Source organism: Protopterus annectens, chromosome 1.part1, assembly GCF_019279795.1.
Source record: "Protopterus annectens isolate FY-2018-M chromosome 1.part1, PAN1.0, whole genome shotgun sequence".
NCBI lineage: Eukaryota > Metazoa > Chordata > Ceratodontiformes > Protopteridae > Protopterus > Protopterus annectens.
The window spans coordinates 789,971,212-789,998,462 of NC_056726.1; the positions used below are offsets into that span (position 1 = coordinate 789,971,212).

Below are 27,251 nucleotides of genomic sequence, written 5' to 3' on the forward strand. Positions count from 1 at the left end.
TGTCCCTGTACAGTGCCTCACCACAAAAATGCTACTATCTTCAATTCTGTTAATTCCTCTGAGATAATAAAATGTTTCTACCATTTCCCCTTCTCTGTCCTTTCACTCAAGGTATACACAGCAACGTTTTGTGAGGTACTAAATCACAGAACAGGTGGTAACAAGCACTTGGAAATGCAATTCTCCCTGATGGGAGCTGTGGCATGACTCTCTCAGACCTCAACTTCCACAAAAATAACAGACAGAATGAAGCTAACTCACTGCTAACAGTGGACAACCCCTGGCCCTACAATAAACAGAAGGCTGCTAAAAATATGGCCTTATTACTGAGACAGCCAATCACTGGCAAATCCTCTGAAGTCACAGGTGAAGAAACGATGGTATATACATCAGGTATGGAAAAGGACCTATATCAACAATCCTGTGAAGAATCCACAATCACGCATATTCATCCATGGAAAATTCTAGAAAAAAAGATGCCACATGTTGCGTGCTTAAGAGAATGAACCCAAATATGAGACATAAAAAGAAGATCCTTGAGGTCCAATCAGTGCATCTTTCGGGAAGAAGTCACCCATGTAGTAAATCATGAAGTACAAGCTTACTCACAGAGTGAGGCAACAAGAACTTGGTGGTTGCAGCGATAAGACAGTGAGAGTAAGAAGAGTTTAAAGTGTTAAGTACACACCATCAGGAACATAAGGTTTATAAATATTGAAGACATTTTAAAGTTATACTCTCAAACACCTTTGGAGAGCGGAGACTACACTCATACCTGGGAGGTCATGGCGTTGCCATGGCCTGCTACTGCCAGCAGACTACAACTTTGGTTCCTCTACTTGCTGATCAAGTTGTAGCATTTCTTTGCTCCTATTTGCATTTTTGCTTCATATTTCTATATCAATTCAATACTGCAATTATGTACAAATGATAATTCGTATTGTGGTTTTGTTCTTTTGTTTTACATGCCCTGTTTCTGCCTGCAATGGAACATTACCATTTGCCACATGGCTAATTAGCTTACCTAATACTTTAATTGTGAGTTGTTATCCCTCAAATATGAATGTCTTACTATGAGGAACAAAAAAGTGAGGTCATGATTATTTTCATTTGTGAGTTATGGTGTGATGAAGTCCACAACTGTGGGCTTAAGTGCTCATCAAATAAAGATAACAATTTCCAATTTTTCTTGCATTCATATATATATATATATATATATATATATATATATATATATATATATATAAATATATATTTATGACCTGTTATTACTTGTGGAGTTCCAGTGTCATTCACTTACACTAACGTAAGTTGCAGCTTCTTGACTGGTTCCTTAATGGAGGACAAGCAACTCACTGGTCACGTGTATTGTAGTAATTTCATTTAATATCTGCAGCTGTCAGCCAATTCACAAAATCAGGCAGATCAGATTACAATATGTCAACAATGAAAGGACTAGGTGAATGCTTGTTGGTGAGAAATTTCAAGCAAGAAGAAGCAGTTGACAAAAGGAATTCTGCAGTGTATGACAAATGACGGATGCTAACTTTGACGTCACAATGATGAATTACTTTAAATGCTGCAAAATGAACATTTTATTCAGTGACAGTCACTGATCTTTTGGGTAGTCACACTGATATGTAAAAGAAAAATACAGTTGTAGTTTTATTACAGTGTGTTTATCAAAAGTCAGACTGCAATGCTGTCTGGCCCCAAACGGCTGAAGATTTTCGCCACTATGTTGGGATTGAGGGACCACTCGTGAGGCAGGATAATACATTTGCTTAACTTGTCTGCAATCATGTTGGAATTCCCTGGGATATGCGTTGCTATCAGAAAGCGGTTGGAAGCTATTGCCCACTGCCAAATTCTCATGGCCCCTCCACCAGGTGAACATACTGACATTACAGCCATGCCTTCCTACTGAACTTACTGGATTCTTGCATTCTAAATGGTTAGTTAACCCCACACTTCCCTCTGAAAAAGTGATTTTTATTGTATTTTTAATTTATTTTGAATATGTTTGCTGAGGTAGAGCACTGATACAACTGGACCATTTCAAAAGACTGCCTGTATAAATTTAACATTATTTGGACTTAGCTATACTCCCCCATTTGCTGACGGTATACCATGATGCTATCTAATTGAAATGCATGCTACTTCCATACCACCTACAGGGCATTTGCATTTTTTGTCAACACTGACTGATGGAGGGGGACTGTCCCTATCAGTTTCTAAGTGTAGTTATTTGAATTCTAAATATTTCTGGGGTCTGTTTGTATAAATGTTTCAGGTGTGATGAAGTCCACATCTGTGGGCTTAAGTGCTCATCAAATAAAGAAAACAATTTCCAATTTTCTTGCATTTATATATATATATATATATATATATATATATATATATATATATATATGACCTGTTATTACTTGTGGAGTTCCAGTGTCATTCACTTGCACTAACGTAAGTTGCAACTTATTGACTGGTTCCTTAATGGAGGACAAGCAACTCACTGGTCACATATACTGCAATAATTTCATTTAATATCTGCAGCTGTCAGCCAATTCACAAAATCAGGCAGATCCATTCATGATGGTCTTCTCTGGATCTGCTGAGGGAGTCTCTGAGGGCATTGTCCTCTGAAGGAATGTAAAGTGCCTGTAGGGACAAGTTTCATAGGTTCATAGGTGTATACTAGGCTAACGATCACTAGGGCATATTTAAGCCCAGCCATGCATCCTAAATCTCTGACAAGTTCTGGTACATTTGATAAGTGTGAACTGGGGCTTAGGAGATGAAACATTTACAAGCTGGGCCTGGAAGATGAACCATTTACCACAGGAGATGAACCATTGTCACTCTGAACCAGGACTTAGGAAGGTACATAGAAAATGAGCTGTCCTTAAATCGAGTAGTGAACCTGTGGTGGAGTGAAGGTACCCCAGGTGCAAGGTATTAGTGGGTATGTTTTTACCCTTTTTAAGCTTTGTTCCCCAAGGACAGTTTAGAGGGATAGCTCCTCTGGTATGTAGGAACTGATGTATGAACAATCCTGAAATCCTGCGTGACTTTGTCTTTTTCCTGCAGGGTTTTGAAAAGTTCAGCAGCATAAGGGCCAAACAAAAAGTTCCTATGAAGAGGGGAGTCCTGAAGCTTTGTCTTGACATCTTCAGGGAGGGAGTGGAGGCAAAGCCAAGCAAACCTGCTAAAGGACAAAACCAGTGGCCACTCCTCTAGAAGAAGCCTCTGCAGCATTACAGCTGCATTTAATTGAGTGCTTTGCTATTTGGGTAGCATTGATGAGCAAAGACACAGCCTGGGATTTATATTCAGAATCCTCAAACTCAGAGTTTTATCCAGGTTTCCTAGATTAGACCTGATAAATATTTAGTCATCTGTGTTTGGTTGTTTAGGGTTCTAAATGCCAGCATGGTTTGCTAGCATCCAGACAGTGTACTTACTCGCCAGTAACTAAATTTACTAAATGTGACAAGAGTTCCTGAACCTTGTCTTTCAGTTTCTTTTTTCACACTGACAGAGTCAAAGTTAAGCCATTTATCAGTGTACATTCATCTTGGAAAACTCCTACCAAGGCAGGCACTGAGTGATAGCTGTCAGCCCTGCTCAAAAAGCCTACACCAATCAAAGGATGTCTCAAGCAGAAGGCTGCCTAGCACTTCTCCCACAGGTGTGTGCATCCATGTGTGTTTTGGGGAGCTCCAGCTATGCCACTCTTTGCAGGCAGGCTGTTAGTAGTTAGCGGTGAATGATTACAAATGCTCAATACTTCTTTATTTTCAATTCATTCTTTACCTCTGTCCCTCTCACAAAGCAATTACTGCAGGATAACTTACATGCAAAGGTTGTTCTGACATGTCAGACATCCCCAAGAAGACTTAGTATGCTTGCCTATCATACTGGCCAGAGTGGCCTGAGAAGGCAACTACCACAGACACAGGACACTTGTAGATGGCCAAACTGACATTCAAGTTCCTTACCTGTACAGGTTAAGTCAGTGGAGTGGCACCCCATCCTTTGCACATGAACAGTGCAGGTCAGCCACAGATATTTAAAAATAGTAAAAGCAGCTGCAGAGTGGCCTACTAGTGGCAACACTATGGAAGGCTCCAGTATTTTTATTGCCAACAAACAAGTGACCCACTTTTATAAACAGATACTACACACAGGTGATAGCACATTGGACATATACAACAATCAGCTGTGGACATATACAACAGTTACATGAAGGGGATTGGACACAGCTGATCAGCATATGATGCAGTACGCTAAACATGCACAAAGGTCACAAATGCAGTAACTACATGTTCTGGTTCTTGTGGGATGTGACCATAGTGAAGTTATTCATTATTTCCTATGACAGCAGTACTTTTTCTGTATCAGCCTCATTGTTCATGCAAATGAGTTGTGCTCTGGGAGAATGTTGGGAATGCACCTCATTGCCTGTTACAAGAACAGAAAGAGCTGCACTGGGACTACTGAGCCACAGTCAGTCAGCCATTCTTCGCCCATTTCCAACTTCCAAGTCAAATGGTGAAAATTCAGAAGCAACATTGTGCATTGATAGGCAAGCATACTAAGTCTTCCTGGGGGTGTCTGATATGTCAGAACAACCTTTGCATGAAGTGCTTTGGTGAGCACCACCAGCACAGAGGTCTTGCCAACTGAAGATTCCTGTAAGTGACTGATGTGCAAAGTGAGTTTGGGCACAAAAAAACATTTAATGTACCACACTGTGATGCAAACTGGCATACATTGTTGCAGTGTCCTGGTGTGGCAGCATACATTCTAACACTTTCCAGCTCAGGGGCATACTGCTCCTGTTTTTTTTTTTTTTATGCATACACTAAGTCAGCTGTTTTGGTAAGTGGTATGGTCAAGTTTAGCCAGTGAATGCTGTAATGCATACTTACATTTGGTGCTGTGTGTCTTGCTTGACCAGTGGCAGGAGTGGGTATTTAGAGAATGATTAGTTAAGTGTCACACTGACCACACTTGCACATGGCATGCTGTGGCTTTGCCTTCAGAATGTCCCTATGCATCTTAACTGTATGTGGTACTCTTGGTATGACTAACCAGTTTACAGGCACAATGTCTATGTTTTTCAGTTGAAACTCTGAAAGATCCATTTGCAAGAGTGCCATTTCCCTTAGGGGAAGGCCTCATATAAATGCAGAAAGCAGAGATAAGGCTAACTGCTAACAGCAGATGACTGCTCGAGTCCATACTGGCCAGAGTGGCCTGAGAAGGCAACTACCACACATAGAGGACACTTGTAGACACCCAAATTGACATTCAAATTCCTTACCTGTACAGGTTAAGTCAGTGGAGTGGCAGGCCATCCTGTGCTTTGTCTTTTTACAACAAAACAGACCTCTTCTGCTCATCCAGTAGATTTGGTCAGTGGGTGTGGGAAACGCAATTTCCACACTTAAATGCTGTATGCCCCTGCATTGCCTTCAGAATGCCTGCTTCCATTTTTACTGTATGTAGTGCTGGCTGCCCCATGGCAGCCAAGACTACACAGACTGATCAGTTTAGAGCCACAGTGCTTGCTATTCCGAAAGAGGCAACTACCAGGGCAAAAATTTGCCTTAGTGCACGACCTCGTGTACAAGGACAAGTTAAGAATGACTGCTGACAGACGATGAATTACTCAGTCATTATCATTCTGAGCATGCCATTGCTATGCCTTCAAAGTAGTCTTTGCATCTGTACCATGGCTGGTACATATTTAGCTAGACAAGGGTAACTGGAGACTATTCAGTACATATCTGCTGTGTGGAATGGCTGCATGTACTATGCATTGCAATGAGGTGGCATGGGCCGATGAACATCATCAGAGACCAGAATGTACAAATTAAGACAAAAGGGAGCTATTAGCATCAGTTCTACAACTAGTTAGTAATGAGTCACAGTGTGAATTTTGGGCACTCTTGTATGCATTGGGATGCAGAGTATGAAAACACGACTCCCATCTTGTAGATCTTGTATTTCCCCATATTCACCATCCAAATCTAATGGAGGAGCAGAAGAGGTCTACCCTGGAATGGGCTACTCCAGATGTTCTTTTTTTTGGGGGGGGGGGGCTATTCCACTTGTTGCTGTGATGTACCCTAAGTCCGACATTATCATGTTGCAAATCAGAGGCAATGCTGACAAATACACTCAAAGAGCTGAGATTCCAAATAAAGAAAATTCTGGAGACAATACAGTCATGGTGGTCAAACTGTCACTTTGCAGGGTCAGGTACTTTACCTCAGCAGCACTAGGAAAGGCAAACAGATAGCAGGCTGTGCAAATGGCAAGAAGACTTCAGAAAGCTTCGTACATGGACTGATATATATATATATATATATATATATATACACACATATATATATACACACACACACACACACACACACACACACACACACACACACACACACACACAGACTTGGCAATGTCTCATGACTACATCATGACTAAGATGTGCACCTCTTTTAAAGAGATGGGCTCATCTCAACACTGCAGTTTTTCAAATCCTCACTGGTGATATATGCAATGGTGTGACGACAGTGATGAAGAAAGTACAGTTGTGTACACTTACCATAAATGTAGATGTTCGAATGTGTTCACTGTTGCAGTCATCACACTTGGGTTATCTGCCTGCAGGTAGCCCTCAGTTGGCCCGAATACCAGAGTCTTGGGATTTCTGCGTCGGATGCTGTCGCCTCTTCCATGACGTCAGGGGGTATAAAACATGCAGCCGACGCCATTACATCTGTTTTTCTTGCCCTAGATATCAGGAGTCCCCAAAATAGGAAGCTATTACATGGTGTGGAACACCTCCAGTAAAAAGTAAATACCCCTGCCATAAAAGATGGCCATAAAGAGGATAGGTAAAAAGGATAGAGAAAGCCAGAGGGCCGGAGGGAGGGAAACCAGGACTGCAACAGTGAATACACTTGAACATCTACATTTATGGTAAGTGTACACAACTGTACTATGTTCTTCGTGTTTCACTGTTGCACTCATCACACTTGGGTTGATTCCCAAAGCTCTGGAAGGGTGGAGGCAGTCAAGAAGTGTTGGGGCTGGCTAGCAGGTCTTGTAAGACTGCTGTAGCAAATCCAGCTCTGGATTTAGAAAAAAATAGGTAAGTGGTAATGTTTGGTGAAGGTGTGTACAGAATTCCAGGTTGCAGCTTCCAGGATGTCCCTGGTGGGGACCCCCCCTGAGAAATGCTGTAGAGGTTGAAGTAGCTCTAGTGGAATGAGTGTTGATCCCCAGAGGGGTAGGCTTTCCATGGTGTTTGTAGCAGAAATGGATGGAGTGTGCTATCCATTTGGAAATGGTTTGCTTCAAAATGGCCTTGCCCTCTGCCCCTGTAGCAAAGCTGACTAGTAGCTGGTCAGATTTTCTGAAAGGCTTAGTCCTGTCAAGGTAGACCCTGAGCTGCCTGTGCACGTCCAAGAAGTGCAGGATCCTTTCCCCTCTATTCTGAGGATTAGGGAAAAAGGTTGGCAAATGGATGAATTGGTTTAAAGCCACACTGGATACCACCTTGGGCATAAAGGAAGGGTTAGTCCTGAGGGAAACCTTGTCAGCATGGAAAATAATGAAGGGCTCCACCTCCATTAGTGCCTGTAACTCAGACACTCTTCTTGCTGAAGTAATAGCTAGAAGTAAGGCTGTTTTCCAAGAGAGGAATTTTAACTCTGCTGAAGCAGCAGGTTCAAAAGGGAGAAGTGTGAGCTTTTCCAGTACAAATTTAAGGTCCCAGGCCGGGGTGGGAGCTCTCCTAGGGGGCCTTAAATTGTTAGCTCTTCTCAGGAACTGTTTGATGAGAGGGTGAGAAAAGAGAGGAGGCTCAGTATTACAATGAGCTGAAATGGCAGAGGCATGAATTTTAATGGATGAGAAGGACAGGCCTCTGTGGAGCAGCTCAGCTAGGTAATCAAGGATTTGAGGCAGGTTGGGCACAGCTGTGTCCTTTCCTTGAGATTGACTCCAAGAACAATATATTTTCCACTTTTCAGCATAGGATTTCCAAGTACTAGGCATTCTGGCCTCGAGGATGATGTCCAGCACCTGTTTGCTGAGGGATGCTGGTGGTGTATTCATGGGATAAGCCAGGCTGCAAGGTTTAGGGTTTGCAGCTGTGGATGCAAAATCTGTCCTTCCTGCTGAGACAGCAGGGAAGGTGTCTGATGTAGGTGCCAGGGTGGCACTGCTGTCAGACTGCGTAGGAGTGGGTACCAGTGCTGGTGTGGTCAGTCTGGTGCAATAAGGATTGCCCTTGGCCTGTCCTGTTTGATCTTGAGTACTACTTTTGAGAGGAGGGGCAGAGGAGGAAAGGCATAAATTGAGAGGCTTTCCCATGTAAAAGACAGGGCGTCCACCTTCCAGGCTCTGCTGTGAGGGTTCCTGGTGCAAATTGGTTCAATTGGTGGTTTTGGGGGGAGGCAAAAAGGACCACCTCTGTTGTTCCCCACCTCTGGGTTAGAAGTTTGAATGATTTTGGTTCCAGTTTCCATTCGTGAGGGTCCAGTGGATTTCTGCTTAAGTCGTCTACCAGTGAAATTTGCTTGCCTGGCAGGAATTGAGCTTGTGAGTGCACTTGGATGCTTAATGCTATGTTCCACAGAGCCATAGCTAACCTGCAGAGTTGGTAAGAATGAGTCCCGCCCTGCTTACTTATGTACCACATAACTGTGGTATTGTCTGTCTTTATCAGGAGCTGTTATGGAAGGATAAGGTATTTGAAGACTGTCAGAGCATTCTGTACAGCTAGCATCTCTTTTTGATTGATATGCAGGGGAATTTGTTCTGGGCTCCATCTGCCTTGAATGCATTTGTCTGCCATGTGAGCCCACAATGCATAGTCTGATGCATCTGTTGTCAGGGTTTTAGCGGTGAGGGGTTGAGTGAAAGGCAGTCCCTTGTTGTGGTTGCATGCTTCTGCCCACCAAAGGAACTCTGTCCTTAGATAAGGTACGATAGGAATAACTTTTTCCAGGTCCTAAGAATGTTGACACCAGAGACTTTTTAAGTACCACTGACGTTTCCTCATATGCAGTCTTGCATATGGAATTAGCAGAATACATGAGGCCATGAACCCTAGGGCTTGCAGTATTTTCTTTGCAGATAGCTGGGTTTTGCTGGCCATTAGTTTGAAATAGTTTGTCAAATGGACCTGCTTTTCTGCAGTGAGGAATACCACCTGGGAAGTTATGTTCAAGCTTGCTCCCAGGAATACAATTTGTTGGCTGGGCACCAGTTGTGATTTTGTTTCGTTGATGGTGTATCCCAGTGAAGTCAAAAGTTGTTTTACAAATGCCAGGTGCTGAAGTAGCAATTCCTGACTGCCTGAATCAGGCAATCGTACAAGTATGGGTAGATTTGAATATTTCTCTGCCTACAGTATGCAATGGCTGGAGCCAGGCATTTTGTGAATACTCTGGGTGCAGTAGATAAGCCAAAGGGAAGTGCAGAGAACTGATGGCGCATAGAGCCTGCCCTGAAATGTAGATGTGCAGATAAGGTTCTTTTAAGACTAGGGTGACTAACCAGGCATCCTTGGCTAGCATAGGAAGAAGCTGTTGCAGTGCAAGCATTTTGAATTTTGGGACCACCAGAAAGGTGTTGAGGATTGATAGATCCAGGATAGGCCACCAACAGCTCTCTTTTCTGAGCACCAGGAACAGTCTGGAGTAGAAAAGTACAGTTCTGTACACTTACCATAAATGTAGCTGTTTGAGTGTATTCACTGTTGCAGTCATTACATTTCGGTTATCTGCTTGCAGGTAAGCCCTCAGTTGGTCTGATTATCAAAGTCTTGGGTCCTGCGTCAGTTGCTGTCTCATCTTCCATGACGTCAGGTAGTCAGGGGTATAAAGCATGCAGCCGACGCCATTACATCAGTTTTTCATGCCCCAGATGTCAGGTGCCCCAATAATGGGAAGCAATTATATACAAGGTTACACCTCCAACAAAAAGCAAATACACCAGAAAGCTTTAAGCATAGCAAGCAAGAATAGAGGTATAGTCAATAGAAGTCAGGGGGCCGGAGGGAGGGTAACCAGGACTGCAACAGTGAATACACTCGAACATCTACATCTGTACTATGGTCTTCGTGTTTCACTGTTGCACATTTGGGTAGATTCCCAAAGCTAAGGAAGGGAGGAGGCAGTTAGATAGCATTAGGACCAGCTATAAGGCCGTGCAAGACTGCAATGGCAAAACCAGCTCTGGATTTAGAAAAAAATTGTCACGTGGTAATGCTTGGTGAAGGTATGTACAGAACTCTAGGTAGCAGCTTCTAGGATGTCCCTGGTAGGGGACACTTCTGAGAAAGACTGTAGAGGTAGATGCAGCCTTGGTTGAATGTGGTCTTATCCCTTGTGTGGTAGGTTTTCCATGATACTTATAGCAGAAATTAATGCAATGGCCTATCCATTTAGAAATGGTTTGCTTTGAAATGGCCTTCCCCTCTGCCCCTACAGCAAATGCAACCAGCAGTTGTTCAGACTTCCTGAGAGGCTTAGTCCTGTCCAAGTAAAATCTAAGTTGTCTGTGCATATGCAAGGAGTGCAGTATTCATTCCCCTTTGTTCTGTGGATTAGAAAAGAAGGCTGGCAAATGAATGGACTGATTAAGGCCCACACTGGATACCACCTTGGACATAAAGGAGGGATTGGTCCTGAGGGACACCCTGTCCACATGAAAGATGATGAAAGGCTCCACTGCTATGAGGGCCTGTAATTCAGACACCCTTCTTGCTGAAGTGATGGCTAGGAGGAAGGCTGTTTTCCAAGAAAGGAATTTTAACTCTGCATTTGCAGCTGGCTCAAAGGGAGGTACAGTGAGCTTTTCCAATACAAAGTTAAGGTCCCAGGCCGGAGTAGTTTTTGGCCCCTCTGAGGAATTGCTTCAGCAGTGGATGAGAGAAGAATGGTGGCTCTGTATAATAATGAGCTGAGATGGCGGCGGCATGAATTTTGATGGAAGAAAAGGAAAGGTCCTTGTGAAGCATGTCAGTTAAGTACTGAAGAATGAGCGGTAAATTGGGCACAGTTGTGTCCATCCCCTGTGTTTGGTTCCAGGAACAGAATCTCTTCTATTTTTCAGCATAGGATTTTCTAGTACTAGGCCATCTTCCCTCCAGAATGACATCCATCACTTGCTTACTGAGGGATGGTAAAGGAGAGGTCATGTAATTAGCCAGGCTGCAAGGTTCAGGGTTTGAAGCTGAGGGGGCAGAATCTGGCCCTCCTGCTGGGACAGCAGGGCAGGGGTCTGAGGCAGGTGCCATAGTTCCAGAAGTGACACACTGCGCAAGAAGGGGTACCAGTGTTGGTGCAGCCAATCTGGTGCAATAAGTATTGTCCTGTTTGATCTTTAGTAGCACTTTGGAGAGGAGAGGCAGAGGGGAAAGGCATAAACTGAAGGACAGGGCATCCACTTTTCAAGCTTGTCTGTGGAGAGTCGTTGTGCAGAATTTGTCCAATTGGTAGTTCTGAGGGGAGGCAAACAGGTGTACCTCTGGGCTCCGCCATTTGATTCTCAAAAAGTTGAATATCTTTGGTTCCAGTTTCCACTCATGTGGGTCCATGATATTTCTGCTTAGGTCATCTGCCAATGTATTTGGCTTGCCTGGCAGGAATTGAGCTTGTATGTGCACTTGGTAGCTCAAGGCTGTGTTCCATAGAGCCATGGCTAGTCTGCAGAGGGTTATGAATGGGTTCCCCCTGCTTGTTTCTGTACCACATAACAGTGGTGTTGTCTGTCTTTACCAATAAATGTCCTGGAAGAATGTGGTCCTTGAAGGCTGTCACAGCATTCTGTACAGCTAACATTTCTTTTTGCTTGATATGCAGGTGCATTTGACTTGGGCTCCATTGCCCTGAATGCACTGCCCTGCCAGGTGAGCCCCCCATGCATAGACTGATGCGTCTGTCATTAGGGTTTGGGCGGCAGGGGTAGAGTGAATGGCATTCCCTTGTTTTGGTGGCAGGCCTCTGCCCACCAAAGGAACTCTGTCTTTAGATAAGGTATGACAGGAATCATTGATTCTAGGTCCTGAGAATGTTGGCACCATACGCTTTTTAGATACCATTGTAGTTTCCTCATATGCAGTCTTGCATATGGAACTGGTAGAATGCAAGAGCCCATGAACCCCAAGGCTTGCAGTATTTTCCTTGCAGATAACTGGGTTTTGTGGCCAGTAGTTTGAAGTAGGCTGTCAAATTAACTTGTCTCTCTGGTGTGAGGTATGCCATCTGGGAAGCTGTATTCAAGCTTGCTCCCAGGAATACAATTTGTTGGCAGAGTATTAGATGCGATTTATTTTCGTTTATGGTGTACCCCAGAAAAATTAGTAATTACTTTACAAATGCCAGATGATTTAATAGTATGTCCTGGCTTTCTGCCTGCATTAGACAATCGTCCAGGTATGGGTATATTTCAATATTTCTTTGCCTGCAAAATGCAATGACTGGAGCTAGGCACTTTGTAAATACACTGGGCGCAGTAGATAAATCAAAGGGCATTGCAGAGAACTGATAGTGCATGCAGCCTGCTCTGAAGCGTAGGTATCTTCTGCAAGATTCCCTTATTGGGATGTGCAGGTAGGCTACCTTTAAATCCAGTGTTGCCAACCAGGCATTTTTGCCTAGCATAGGAAGCAGCTGATGAAGAGTTAGCATTTTGAATTTTGGGATTACCAAAAAAGTGTTTAGGATAGACAGGTCCAGGATATGGCACCAGGAATTGTCTTTTCTGGGTACCAAGAAAAGTCTTGAGTAGAAACCTTGCCTCCATTCTTATCCTGGGACAGGGTGAATAGCCTTGATGCTTAGAAGATAGAGAACTTGTTTTTGAGCCTCTGCCCACTGATTTGGGGGTAGGTCTGGCCAACTGTTTGGGGCTAGTAAGGAGTGGAAGTGGAATCTGTATCCTTGGGAAACTATATTTAAAACCCATTTGTCTTGGGTAATGAGTTCTCATTTTTTTGCATGAAGGGCGATCTTTCCCCCTAAAGGAACAGTCTGTTGGGCAGGGCTTGGAAGGTTTAAAGTTAAGTCATTTTGACAGTTGACCATAGGGGGTGTCTTACTACTTCCAACTTTGGAAATGGTAGCCCCCCACTGCTTAGGCCTGTGAGTACCTTTGGACTAAAGCCTGGGTGTTCTGCTGGTTCTGGGTTTGGACTGAGAAGGCCTGGAAGAGGCAGGAAAGGACCAGTTCTTAGTAGGCCAATGCCTACTAAATCTGGGAGGTTATACTTGCAGGAAATCTTTAACAGTTTGCATAGATTTAGCTTTTTCCTCCATCTTTTTAAGTACTTCTGCTTTGTTGCCAAACAGGCGGTCTTGGTTTAAGGGAGCATCAAGTAATTTAGCTTTAACATTATCTGGCAAAGATTGCTCCTTAAGCCAAGCATGCCTTCTAAGTACAGACACAGTGACAGCAGCCTTGCAAGATGCCTTTAATGAATCAAAAACACACTGCAAAGCCTGTTTTCCAACTTGTTCAGCAGAATGCGTTAAATCCTGTAATTCTTTATTTTCAGTACAATCAGGAGTCAACATCATTTTCTGTTTAAGCAATCCAATAATATGCTGCTGATACTTTAACATATGAAACTGGCAGTTTAAGGCCCTAATGGCCAAAGTTGCAGAATTGTATTCCTTCTTACCCCATATGTCCAGGGCACTGGAATCTCTATCAGAGGGGGTAGGGTTTTTGGCAGTAGTAGCCTTAATGCCTTTGGGCCCCTGTGAAATGGTCTCAGGATCCACATTAGGATTCTTAAAGAGGAACTTGTGAGAGTCAGGAACTCTGTAATACCTGTCAGATTTCCTGGGAGCTGGGGAGTAAAGTGTCAGGGGCCAGGCTAGATTCCGAGAAGGCATCATCTACAATGTCCAGTACAGGAGGGATAGCTAAAGGCCTGTGTTGAGGTAGGAGTAAGAATTCCCTAAGCCTCTTTTTGGAGTCAGAGTAATCCTGGCTTTCCCAGCAGAAATGATCCCTAAGAGTATGCAAAGTTTCACCAAAAGAGAAATCCTCTGAAGGGGAAGCAGAGGGAATGGAGTCCTCTGCATCCAAATCCTCATAGGTAGATAAGGGCAACTCCTGGTCATCAGAGAAAACAGAAATTTCAGAATCCTGATCAGAAGAATCAGAAGGAAAATCAGTTCTAGGTCTCTTAGAGGGAGAAGGATGGCTTCCCTTGATTAGAGTAATAAGGTCTTAAGCCATTGTTATCATTTGCATTTTAGGCATAGGGGCCTGAACATGCGGTCTGGGCATTGGTTTTCTAGGCATGGATCAAGTTTTAGGCCTTGAAGAAGAAGATGACGTTGGTTTAATATGCAAGTCAGTAGGCCTGAATACACCCTCAGAAGCCGGTGCCTGCACAGCGGCTCCATACCCATCCAAGGTAGACACATCTGCAGGTTCCACAGTCGAAGAAGCATCTCGTGGCATACCGGACTCCGAATGGGTCTCAGTAGAGGCCTGCGAATCTGAAGTAGCAGGTATCAGGGGCTGCAAAAGCGCCTCACTGAGTACTGGCGAACTGACAACTAGCTTAGGAGAAGCGTCGTCAGCAGCTCTGGACCTATGCGGTCTGTCTTTATCTTTGCGTTTTTTCGGAATGTCGGTAGTCAGGTGGCCTACCGAAGCCATTTCTGGATAACTGAACAGAGTACCAAAATATTTAGATGTGAAAATGAACCAATAACGGATAGTTCGAGGTTTGAATAAGGCACAAAACTGACAGCAAGGTACGTCATGGTCTGGGCCTAAGCAAGCAATACAGTACGAATGAAAATCTTTATGAGGTATTTGCTTTCCACAAGAAATACAATTTTTAACTTTTACTGACATCGGTTTACAGCAAGAAAAAGGTTCCCCAACGGGGTACTTAGCTTAGTTGAAGACTTCAGATCTGAAACTTGAAAACGAAAATTTCAGGAGTCGGTCGACCGGCACTTGCGAACTGCTTCTGCTTCGGTCACCGCACGGCAAGAAATACAGATGTAATGGCGTCGGCTGCATGCTTTATACCCCTGACTACCTGACGTCATGGAAGATGACACAGCAACCGATGCAGGACCCAAGACTTTGATAATCAGGCCGACTGAGGGCTACCTGCAAGCGGATAACCCAAATGTAATGACTGCAACAGTGAAACACGAAGAACATCCCTGCCCCCTTTGTTCTACTGGAAGAGGTTGAATAGCCCTGATATGCAGAAGGGAAAGTACTTGCTTTTGAGCCTCTGCCCACTGGTTTGGAGGAAGATCTGGCAACCCGCTTGGTGTTGGCAGTGAGTGAAGTAGAATCTGTATCCTTGGGATACAATGTTTAGAACCCATCGGTCCTGAGTAATGGACATCCATTTTTTTGCATGAAGGGAGAGTTTTCCTCCTAGGGGCACAAGTACTTGGGCATGGCTGAGAAGGATAATTGGAATGTCATTGTGAACTTTTTCCATAAAGGGGTGGCTTACCACTCCCTGGTTTTGAGGTGGAAACACTCCATTGTTTAGATCTCTGCATACCCTGAGACTGTAAGTCTTGGTAGTCTGTTTCCCCTGGGCTGAGAAGGCCTGAGAGGGACTGGAAAGGACCAGTTTTTTGAAGGCCAATGCCTACTGAATCTAGGTGGCTGCACCTGTAAGCAATCTTTGACTGCTTGCATATATTTAGCTTTTTCTTCCATCTTTTTAAGAACAACTTCTGCTTTTCTGCCAAACAAACGCTACTCATTTAATGGAGCATCTAATAATTTTGCTTTGACATGGTCAGGCAAGACTTGTTCCTTTAGCCAAGCATGCCTTCTCAGTACAGACCCAGTGACAGCAGCCCTGCAAGATACTTCTAAGGCATCAAACCCACATTGCAAAGTATGTTTACTAACTTGGGTTGCAGAATGCATTAACTCTTGTAAATCTTTATTTTCTGCACCATCTGGAAGTAATACCATTTTTTTTGTTTAATTAGTTCCATAATATGTTGCTGGCACTTCAACATGTGAAACTGGCAATTCAAAGCCCTGATGGCAAGAGTTGCAGAGGTATATACCTTCTTACCCCATCTGTCTAAAGCTCTAGAATCCCTGTCTGAAGGGGTAGGGTTTTTGGCTGTAGTAGCCTTAATGCCTTTAGGTCCCTGGGAAATGGTCTCTGGATCCGCAGTAGGATTCTTAAAGAGAAATTTGTGAGAATCAGGTACTCTGTAGTGCCTGTCAAGTTTTCTAGGAGGTGGTGGTAAGGTGTTAGGAGTAAGACTGGAATCCAAGAAGACACTGTCTACAATATCCATGACAGGGGGTTATAGCTAGAGGCCTGTGCTGAGGCAAATCTAAAAATTCCCTGAGTCTCTTTTTGGACTGAGGATGGTCCTGGCATTCCCAGTGGAAATGCTCTCTTAAGGTATGGAAGGTTTCACCAAAAGAGAAATATTCTGGAGGGGAGGCAGAGGGAATGGATTCCTCTGCATCTGAATCCTCATAGGTAGATAAGGGTATGTCCTGGTAATCAGAAGGGTCAGAGTCATCAGACTCCTGGTCTGTAGAACCAGAAGGAAATTAAATTCTTTGTCTTTTGGCAGGGGAAGGCTGGCTTCCCCTAAATAAGGTCTTCAGCCATTCTAAGCATTTGATTTTCTGGCAAGGGAGGTAGAGCATGCGCTTTGGACATCTGATTTCTAGGCGTAGTGCAAACTCTGGGCCTGAGAAACTTGGTTGTTTTAGTAGGAAATTAAGTTGTTGGTTTAATATGACTATCGGTAGGTCGGAATACACCCTCAGAAGCCGGTGCCTGCACAGCGGCTCCAGCCCCATCCGAGGTAGACACATCCGCAGGTTCCATAGTCAAAGAAGCATCTCGCGGCATACGGGACTCCGAATGGGTCTCAGCAGAGGCCTGCAAATCTGTAGAAGCGGGCATCAGGGGCTGCAAAGATGCCTCACGGAGTACTGGCGGACTGGCGACTAGCTTAACGGAAGCATAGTTGGCAGTTTTTGACCTATGGGGTCTGTCTCTGTCTTTGTGCTTTTTCAGAAGATCGGTAGTCGGATGGCTTACCCAAGCCATTTTGGAATACGGAGAATGACAGCGAAAGAATTTAGCTACAAAAATAGCCCAACGATGAATGGTTCGGGCGTTAAACAAGGCAGAAAACCGACAGCTAGGGACATCATGGTCTGGGCCTAAACAGGTGATGCAGTAAGAATGAAAATCTCTGTGAGGTATTTGCTTTCCATAGGCAAGACAACTAATTTTTCTGACATCGGTTAGAACAAGAAAAAAGAATCCCCAATGAGGTACTTAGCTTTAGAAGACTTCAGGTCTGAAACTCGAAAAAACAAAAATTTCAGGTAGCGGCCGACTGGCACTTGTGACCTGCTTCTGCTTCAGGCTCCTTCTCGACATGGAAGACTAATGTAATGGCGTTGGCTGCATGTTTTATACCCCTGACGACCTGACGTCATGGAAGAGGTGACAGCATCTGATGCAGAAATCCCAAGACTCTGGTATTCGGGCGGACTAAGGGCTACCCGCAGGCAGATAACCCAAGTATGATGATTGCAACAGTGAAACACGAAAAACATCATCCTGTACAGTGTACATTAAGGACAATAACATGATCTGCGTGCAATCTTAGCCTGAAGATATTAAGGTACAAAATGTATATGCTAACTGCAGTATATTGTTATGAACTACACATGGACTGATCTCCATATACTGCAACTGCAGAGATGTAATACTTTGCTGATTTCTGAGATCAGTAAATTTAACACTTGTAAGTTATCATGCTGAAGCTAGCATCAGTAAGGAAAAAGTTGTCCCAATATGTGACATCTAGGTAGGACATCTGCAAAAATATTTCACTTTATGTAGTTGTCTGACTATGACAAGCATGATATTTTGTATATTTTGGCCATACCTACTGAAAGAAGCATGACAGCATGATGTGTCATGCTGAAGCTGGAATCTAGAAGGAGAGATATGACACAATGTCCACCCCACCACATCTGCTGAGATATAACATCTTTTTTCTCAGATTATGACATTAAAGATGTTTTCCATATTTTTGCCCATATCTCTGAGTGGGAGTATGGCATCATGATGGATAATGTATAAAGTAGAATTATGAGGTCAGTATGTTTCAGGACACTTTGGCACAAGCCGAGATATCTTTCAAATGTGCAAACATACAACAGTTATTATAAAATTCAGGAATCTTTCATCAGAAGTCTGTTTCAGAGGGAACAAGTCATTGTGGTGGGTAACACATCCATTTTTTTTAAGCTGACAACAGAAACAGCAAATTACACCCCACACATAACATCCACGCAGCACACTGGCAGTGACAGTACAGCTGCTTGCCACACATGCAGAAATACTACAGTTTTATCAGATTATGATAACTATAACATTTCTCATATTTCTGTAAGGTATCATGCCAACATAATAATTAAGATATCATTTTAAAGTTTCTTGCTATAAGGTCACAGTGGACTCAAAACAAGACATCTACCTAGAACATCTCCACAGACATAACAGTGTTGTACTTATCAAATCAAGGTATTTATTATTTATTTATTTGACATTTGTTGACCAGGTTAGTTCGTCTGACATTTTCATATTTATGTCCTTAACTCTGTAAAGAAACACATTACCAAGATGGGTGGTAACGCATTTGTGATGATGGCAGCACTATAAACAAATGTTTCCAAGGCATGGCATTTATGCGACAAGCATGTAGAGCTATTGCAGTTTATTTTTTTGTCACTTGATGAATTTTGTATTATTTATACACTGTCGTATCTCTTGGATCATGTCAGCATAATAGGTGATACTCTGTTTTAAAACTGGTATCAACAGTAATAATGTAGCCAAAAGACATGACATCTGTGTGATTCACATGCATGGATAATACAATTAGTTTACTAGCTTATAAAACATTGGTCATATTGTTGTCCATATCTATATGGGGACCATAGAAACATGACCGGTTAAGGCATTACTTTGAAGGTAGCAGCTATAAAGTTACATTGGGTCCAAGACACGGCACCTGTCTAGCACACCTTCACATATATAATGCTTTGTTTACTTATCATACTACAAAATATACGGTTTTCATATTTTGTCAAAGCTGTTCTAAAGGAACATGCCAACATGCATGATAGACGATGTTTAAATTTGAAGATGGCATTATAAACAGACCGGACTCAAGACATCACATCTATGTAGCACAATTACAAAGCTATGACACCTTGTCTGACTATAAAAACAATGACACTTTCCACATTTGTGTCAATATCTATGTAAAGGAATATGGAAACATGATGAGTGATGTTTCAGTTTGAAGCTAACATCACAGATATATCACCTCCAGGTAGTACAGCTGAAGAAGTGCAGCTGTTTGTCTGATTGTGAAAAGTATGATATTTTTCATATTTCTGTAAATATTCCAATAAGATAATATGGTACAGTGCTGGTTAAGGTCTCATACTGAAGATAATATCCTCTCAGACAAGCAAACAGATATTAGGGGTCTGTGCGATATGGCTACTGAGATAGTGAACTGTTTCAAGATATAAGCAAGAAAAAAAATATGCATAAGACCTGCGATTACTGCCAATTATAAAATCACATTTCATAGCTGTGATGTAACACTTGATCACTGCAAAGGTCTGTATGGGCTGAACAATTTTCACATTTTGCTTGTTATTTTGCTATTACAGTTCAAGAGTTACAAATATTTCGTTTTAGTATGCTCTCAGAAATACAAATTCACCACAGTTTAGTTGCCAGCCAGCATCCTTAAACTTCTCTGGAGTGAATTAGTTAAAACAGGTATGGTGCAGTCAACTATTTTGCAGCTTAAAGCAATGATTCAAACATGGAGAAACATCAAATTACCATGCAGTGCTTAGACTAAGTACAGCTGCATTAAAGATATCCACAACAAAAACAACATACATGAACAGTACTGCTTTTCTAGAGACTACACAGTGAGTTTACATTCACTCATTTGGAAACTTTAAAAAAAGAATAATGAGATGAAGACAATTTACTCTGCCACAATATCAGAAAAAAAATTAATATGTGGAGATAATTAAATGCAGACACAAAAGGTGCAATGCATTCTAAATAAAACCTTAGATAAAACAGCTGCTTTTGGAAGCAGAAAAGTTAAGATGTGTTTTTTTGCCAGAGATTGTGTTGGAAAACTACGTAAAGAAATATAACTAATTTAACAACTCACGACTAGCCTTGGGGATTCAGAAGGGCATTACAAATTAAATATCATTTTTACAATACCTAATACAAAAACTCACAGCATTAAACTTCAATATTTTTTTTCTGAACAGTACACAATTAAACGTTGCCCGTTCGATTCTCAGTTAGAGCGTCTTCTGTGTGGCGACATGCGTGAATGGGCATTCCTTTGTTGAAGGTTGTGCGTTAGGCCCGGCAAGCCAGCACGTAAAAATCTAATGCCAATCATTAGCGGACTGGAGTTCCGCTGTGGCGACCCCTAACCGGGAAAAGCCGAAAGACACAACAACAACAACATTTGTAACTAAGCAGGTATGGCACTGTCTTCCACTGTCTTTTGTTATTGGAAGAAAAATGTATGTCTCACTTTTGATAAGAATTCTCACAAAAATATTCCCTAAACTACTTGTAACATCTCATTAATCTAGCCTGTGATACAACAAACATTACTGTCTCAAACAATTTTAAATATTTTTTTTGGAAAATAAGTTTGAATGTCAGTATCCAAAAAGACACAGGCAGTAACAGGACAGCTGGCATATTAAGTCTCTCAAAAGTTAGCAGCATTTTTTAATGATTTCCACGACTGACAGAATAAGCTTCCCTTTATAAATGCAACAAGTTAATAATTAACATTGTTTAAATATAATCCTAATGCATGCATTGGCAGAAGGAAATAAATATCAATAACATGGGTTTAGGGTAATCGGACTCCTTGAAGGCCAGTGGGCGATGAGCCTGACAATCGAATGTATGTAACAAGAATGAATTACATTATTATTTGTGTTTGTTGATCAGGTTAGTTTCACTAGGCCCTATAATACTAAGGTAAATTTGGCCTGGGCATCATGGAAGTTCTTCTACTCTTTTGACAACTATCTTGGAACTTACTATATATCCATCTGAGCTACTATCAACTCGGACAGCTGGGACCTCAGTTTAACATCTCATTCGAAGGATGGCATACTCAGAAGTACTGCACTCCTTATGCTGCACTACAGAGTCCACATTGGAAAATTAATCCAAGTAACTGGTAAGGGAATAAAACACACAGTCTTCTGATCTTCAGCATCAAAGGTTAGGGTTTTACCTGCAGAGCCATTGATATTAAAATTCATCACAAAAGTAAAAAAACTCTGACATGGGATGCTGTCAAAGGTGACTAGGGAAGTTACAACTAGTGATTCGTAATAGATAAGCTATGATCTGTAAATCTGACACACACTGAATTATAACCAACAACTGCTATTCAGGGAACTCAACACTTGAAGACAACCAGAACCAAAAACTGTTCTCAGAATAAACCACGATCCACAAAAATGTCACAAAGAACTTCTTTTTAATCAATGTACAAAACAGAGGTTGAGCGCTTTCATTTATCCAACGTAGATTTCATCAGAACACCTGATGAAATCTACGTTGGATAGATGAAAGCGCTCAACCTCTGTTTTGTACGTTGATTAAAAAGAAGTTCTTTGTGACATTTTCGTGGATCGTGGTTCATTCTAGGAACACAATGAATTATACCTACATGAATAAAATTGAAATTACCTTCTAAAACTTACTAGTTATCCAACTAGACAATGCAAACTAGATCTATGATGAATGGCTGCTGACATACTCTAAGGCACATCAATTTGCAACTCTTGTCGTGAGACATACATTTACCATTGTCCTACCTCATATATTTCCAGAACAATCATTTTCACAAGATCTTCATCCACATCAGTTTGTCTGCACAATGTCATATGGGCAAAGGTGGTCAGCAGACAGATTCCATCTGAGCTGTTCATTGATGCCAGATAAGTTTCAAATTTTTCTGTGTGTTCAGGATCTGGAAATGATGCAACAAAAACAACTTAATTGTTGACAGATGAGGAAACTTTCATTTCAATATAATTTAATTCTGCAGAACAATATGGCCTAATACAGGTGCAGCATTCCTCAACAGTAAGACATATACAGAAAAAAAAACTTACAAGCATGCATAAGTTAAGAACCAAGCAGCATCACTTCAAAGCAAACTAACATATGACTAAACATTCAAAACAGAACTTCTAATTAAATATGTTCATACTAGGTTAATGACCACTAGGGTTTCTATAAGCCTAGCCATGCAACCCAACCCAGTTTTGTCCCAGAGTACTCTGGATGCTTATATTGTGGGGAATGTTAGTAGAGAGACAGCTAAGGGTTATGTGGCAATTAGTTTACTTACTGCCGACCTCTGTCCATCAGAGACATGGCAGCCAGACCAGGGCTGAATCTGCAATTTTCCATCCAATGATCAAGGCTTGGTTTGAATATGGTCAGGGATGAACTCTTGCTTCATGTGGATGGACAGCTTATTCCACAGTGCAGGGATCCTTTCAGACCATCGGTCTCACCAGCATGTTCTATTAATGTTGCAGACAATGCTCAGGTCCTTACATTTAGTGTTACTGGTACTGTTTGTTTTGCAGATGTGCAAGAGATCCATCACAGCTGGATATAAGGATGCCTTGTATGCCAGGCATAGATCACCTCTCAGTAACCTGTAGCAGAATGGGTACAGAGATGGGGCCTTAAGGTGATCTGTGTAGGACAGGGTATTCATGTTCTGGATCTGGACCTGTTAAGATATCGCTGTGTTAACTTAAACATGGCTCAAACCACAACATCACAATAATGAGATTACTGCCCCGGGTTACAACATTATCCAAAGAGACAGATCAGAGAAAAAGGGCAAAGGTGTTGCAATATTATTCCAAAATCATCTTGCTTACTAGATTACACAAAGATGTAGAACTAATCCTTGCCAAATTAAAAATAAGTTCCAACAAACATATACTTATTGCAGGTGGCTATATCCCACCAGGCAATAACATCACTGTAATGGAAAGCCTGCTTAATTGGACCTCAAACTCCCTTACACATAAAACCATACTATTAGAAGACTTCAATATTGACTGGCTTCACTGCTCCAGCCATAACCCCTCTGCCTTCATAAACCTCCACAGGTTTACCCAAACTATAACCACCCCCATTCGAACTGACAAAACTTCCAAACGCCAGTCATCTTAGACTGGATCCTGGTATCTGACCCCACTCTTGCACAGCAATCTGGTTGTCTTCTAGATACCCTAAGTGACCATCATCCAACCTACCTAATTAGGAACAGATCCCAAACCATCAACCAACCTATCCTCAGAGTAGTTAGAAACAAAAAAACCTTTATAGCTACTGATCTCATCAATACTCTAAAAAGCTGTAAGTGGTATCCCCTAAAACATCTACCTCTAGACGATGCCGTTGAGTACTTTAACACAACCTTCATAAAAATCTTAAACTATCATGCACCCCCTAGAACCATTAGAATAAAAACTAACTATGCCCCATAGCTAAGAAAAGATACTAAAACTATAATGAAAGAAAGGGACAAGGCCTGGATTCAATATTAGAAAAACAAAACCACTACTTTGAGGCAAAACTATGTAGAGCTCTGTAACAATGCCAAAAAACAAATCAAACTAGATAAATCCAGCTACTATACAAACATGCAAGAAAAATATTCTCACAACCCACAAAAATTCTGGGCCTCAATAAATGGTATACTGAACCCAGGAAAGTCCACAACTCCAACCCCTGTGCTTCCAAATAACCATGAAAACATTCCTACTCAGTTTAAAAAATTCTTTACCGAAACAGTCCAGCCCCTTGCCAATGCCCAAAATAGTACTAGCAGCCCCACACCAATAACTACCCCAACCCACTCCAATATACAAAACAATAGCCCCAATTTTCACCTCCACTCTTTATCCACCAAATCAATATCTAAACTCCTTGGTAAATTTAAACCAACCACTCTAGCAGCTGATAAGCTGCCAGCAGACTTCCTTCAGATCTCAGATGAAGTTATAGCCTATCCTGTCTCTATTCTCATAAAAAGATCTCTCTCAGAATGCAAAGTCCCCACCTATTGGAAAACATCATATATAATTCCACTGCACAAAGGAGGCAACTCCTTAGAGCTCACCAACTATTGCCCAATAGCAATCCTATCACCTTTATCCAAAACATTAGAAAGAGTTGTTCATATTCAACTAATACAGTACCTCTAGAATAACAACCTACTCTTCATATCCCAGCATGGCTTTAGACCTTCCCATAGCACCACTACAGCACTATTATCATTCACCAACATAGTTAACCACCACAGAAACAAGGGTCTATTTGTTTCTTCCATAGTCTTAGACCTATCGAAAGCCTTTGACATGGTAAACCATAGTCTGCTTCTTGATACCCTATCCACCCTAAATATAAGTCCCTCCTCTATATCATGGTTCAACAGCTACTTATCTGCCTGTCAGCAAGCAGTCCTATGGCAGGACCAATTGTCCCCCCTGTTACCAGTAACCATAGGAGTCCCTCAAGGATCCATCCTTGGCCCATTGCTGTTCTCCCTATTTACAAATCAGATCTCTTCATCCTCTCCCACTGCCTCAATAGTACAATATGCAGATGACACTACCCTCATATTTGCTGCCCCTACCCTTAGTGAACTGCAAACCCTAACCCAAAATAACTTCACCCTAGCTGAAACTTGGTTCACTAACATCAAACTTCTTCTTATTCCTAAACAAAACAAATTCTTTTCAGCCCTGGCAAAGCTCCTCCCCTAAATAATAATTTCACCATTAGCTCCAAAGAAAACATTCATATCAGTCCAACCACACACACTAAACTGCTAGGTGTAGAAACAGACAATAACCTGAGGTTCGACATCCACATAGCACAAATCATTAAGAAACTTAATAAAAAACTTGGTCTCCTCTACAGGAACAAACAGTTTATGACAAAACGCACCAAAGTAACCATCGCAAGGACTCATCTTCTATCCACCCTCCTCTATGCCTCTCCCATCTTGACCAATCTCCGCCAAATTGATCTAAATAAAATGTAATCTTGCTACAACAAGATTGCCAAGTTTGCTACTGAAGTCTCATATAGGTCCCACCACTGTCTATCCCTTAAGCAACTCAACTGGCTTGACTTGCCTCATATACTTCTAGTCAATTAACTCTCTATAGTGCGCAACTCTACTACTATCTTCCTGAGATAACTCCAGCACTTCATCACCTAATTCAGCCCCACATTCCCTCTGGAGCCTTAAGATCTAGTAACCAGAACCTCATAACTGTCATCAAACATAAAAATGAAGATGGCACGTCCCTCTTTGCCAACACCACTGCCGAAACCTGGAACACACTACCAAGCCAAATAACTTCTATCACCTCCTTTAGTCAATTCAAAAAACTCCTGAAAACTCACTATCTAAGTAACTGGCTATGCTCATGCCACTCACCAGGCTAATTCATAACAAGAGAATTTGCCAGGGTACAGCTATGTATAAACAGTTTCTCCCCTGAAAGCTTCCAAACCCGTATACATTTACTTTACAAAACTTATAACTGCAAAAGAAAAAATACATATACCTCTGATTGTCTACTGTAAGAAATGTTAACCACTAGCATGATGTCCTGTTGTGTGCATATATGCTATATGTATATTTGTTAATCACCAGCATGTTGTCCTGATGTGTATATATGCCATATGTATGTATGTTCTACTTCTGTTTACTCTCATGTAATGTATTGTAATGTGGAGCTTTTCTCCCTGGGCCTCCGCTGAAAATGGACCTGTGTCCAGTCAGACTTTCCCAGTAAACAAATGTAAAATAAAATTAAAAAATAAAATAAATAATAAAATAAAATAAATATTCACCTGGTGAGGAACCTTTGAAGGTGCTCCAACTGTTGCAAGTGCCTGGTTAGGTACATGCCAAAGGGGGCACTATACTCACTGGTGGGTCTTATAAGGGCTGAGTAGAGTGGTACTACAACTTCCTTGGATCGAGATGTCATACCCTTGCTTATAAGCTGGGTGACATAGAATGATTTTCTTCCTATATAGGCTACATGTTGGTCGAAGGTTAGATTACTGTCTACATATGTTCTCAGATCCCTAATTACTGGGTCAACTTTTAAGGAAGTTTTATTGATGGCGTAATTAGCTTAGATGGAAGATTTCCCAAAGGGCACAATAATGCATTTCTTCACTTTCAGTTTTAATCCATGGTTTTAGCACCAGTCATTAGTTTGCAGAATTCTTGCAGAATGTTGGTGTCCTGGGGGGAAATCTATGATGGTTCCCAACTTACAATCATCTGCAAACTTGATAAGACAGAGGCTTTTGACATTAGCCTTGACTTCTGAGAAGTACAGGCCAAAAATGAACGGGCCCAACACGAAGCCCTGGAGTACACTGCTGGTGACTGTTCTCCTGGTGGAGATGGTCTCACCGATCATGACTTATTGGGTTCCATCTGGAAGCCAGACAGTAATTTAGCAAGTTATATAGGCATTTATGCCTAGTTCTCAGAGTTTGTCAATGATACCCGAATGGTGGACTAAATCAAATGACTTTGCCAGGTAATGGCTGGCGGAATGCACCATTTTCATCCGATCCACAGCTTTGGTAACCCTTTTGAAGAAGTCTACCACACTGAGTAGGTAAAACCTTCCCTTAACAAAGCCAAACTAGGAAGGGTGCAGTGTCTGTAGGTTTCAAATGTCCTTGCTGATCACTTCCATGATAATTTGTTCCATCGCTTTGCATATTAGACTTGTTAAGACTGATGGGTCTGTAGTTCCTGGGATTGGTTGATAGTCCACTCTTAGGAAGAGGTGCTCCATTCTCCTAGCACATAACCTGTATTAAGACTGTAGTACAATAGTGCCTCTAGTGGTCCTATTAGGTCATGTTTTAGGCTACTTAGGAAGCAACGGGGATATTGTCAGGCCCAAGAAAGCAATGTTTTTGGCCTTAATAGGACCTGTTGATAGTTGGGTGGGAAATGCTAGAAGGGATTTCAAAGGGAGTAGTGGGAGCTGAAGTAACAGTGAATCTA

The 27,251-nt window shown here is 41.9% G+C and overlaps 1 protein-coding gene across 2 annotated transcripts in view; it reads right to left on the minus strand.

Moving 5' to 3' along the window:
- The window catches only part of EPG5 (ectopic P-granules autophagy protein 5 homolog), a 2,535,958-nt gene that overhangs the window by 1,810,653 nt on the left and 698,054 nt on the right, over positions 1 to 27,251 (minus strand). For both annotated transcript variants that reach the window (XM_044078183.1, XR_006365599.1), the window contains exon 12: positions 21,982 to 22,136. In XM_044078183.1, coding sequence (XP_043934118.1) covers positions 21,982 to 22,136 — 155 coding nt within the window. The remainder of the gene's footprint in view (positions 1 to 21,981; positions 22,137 to 27,251) is intronic.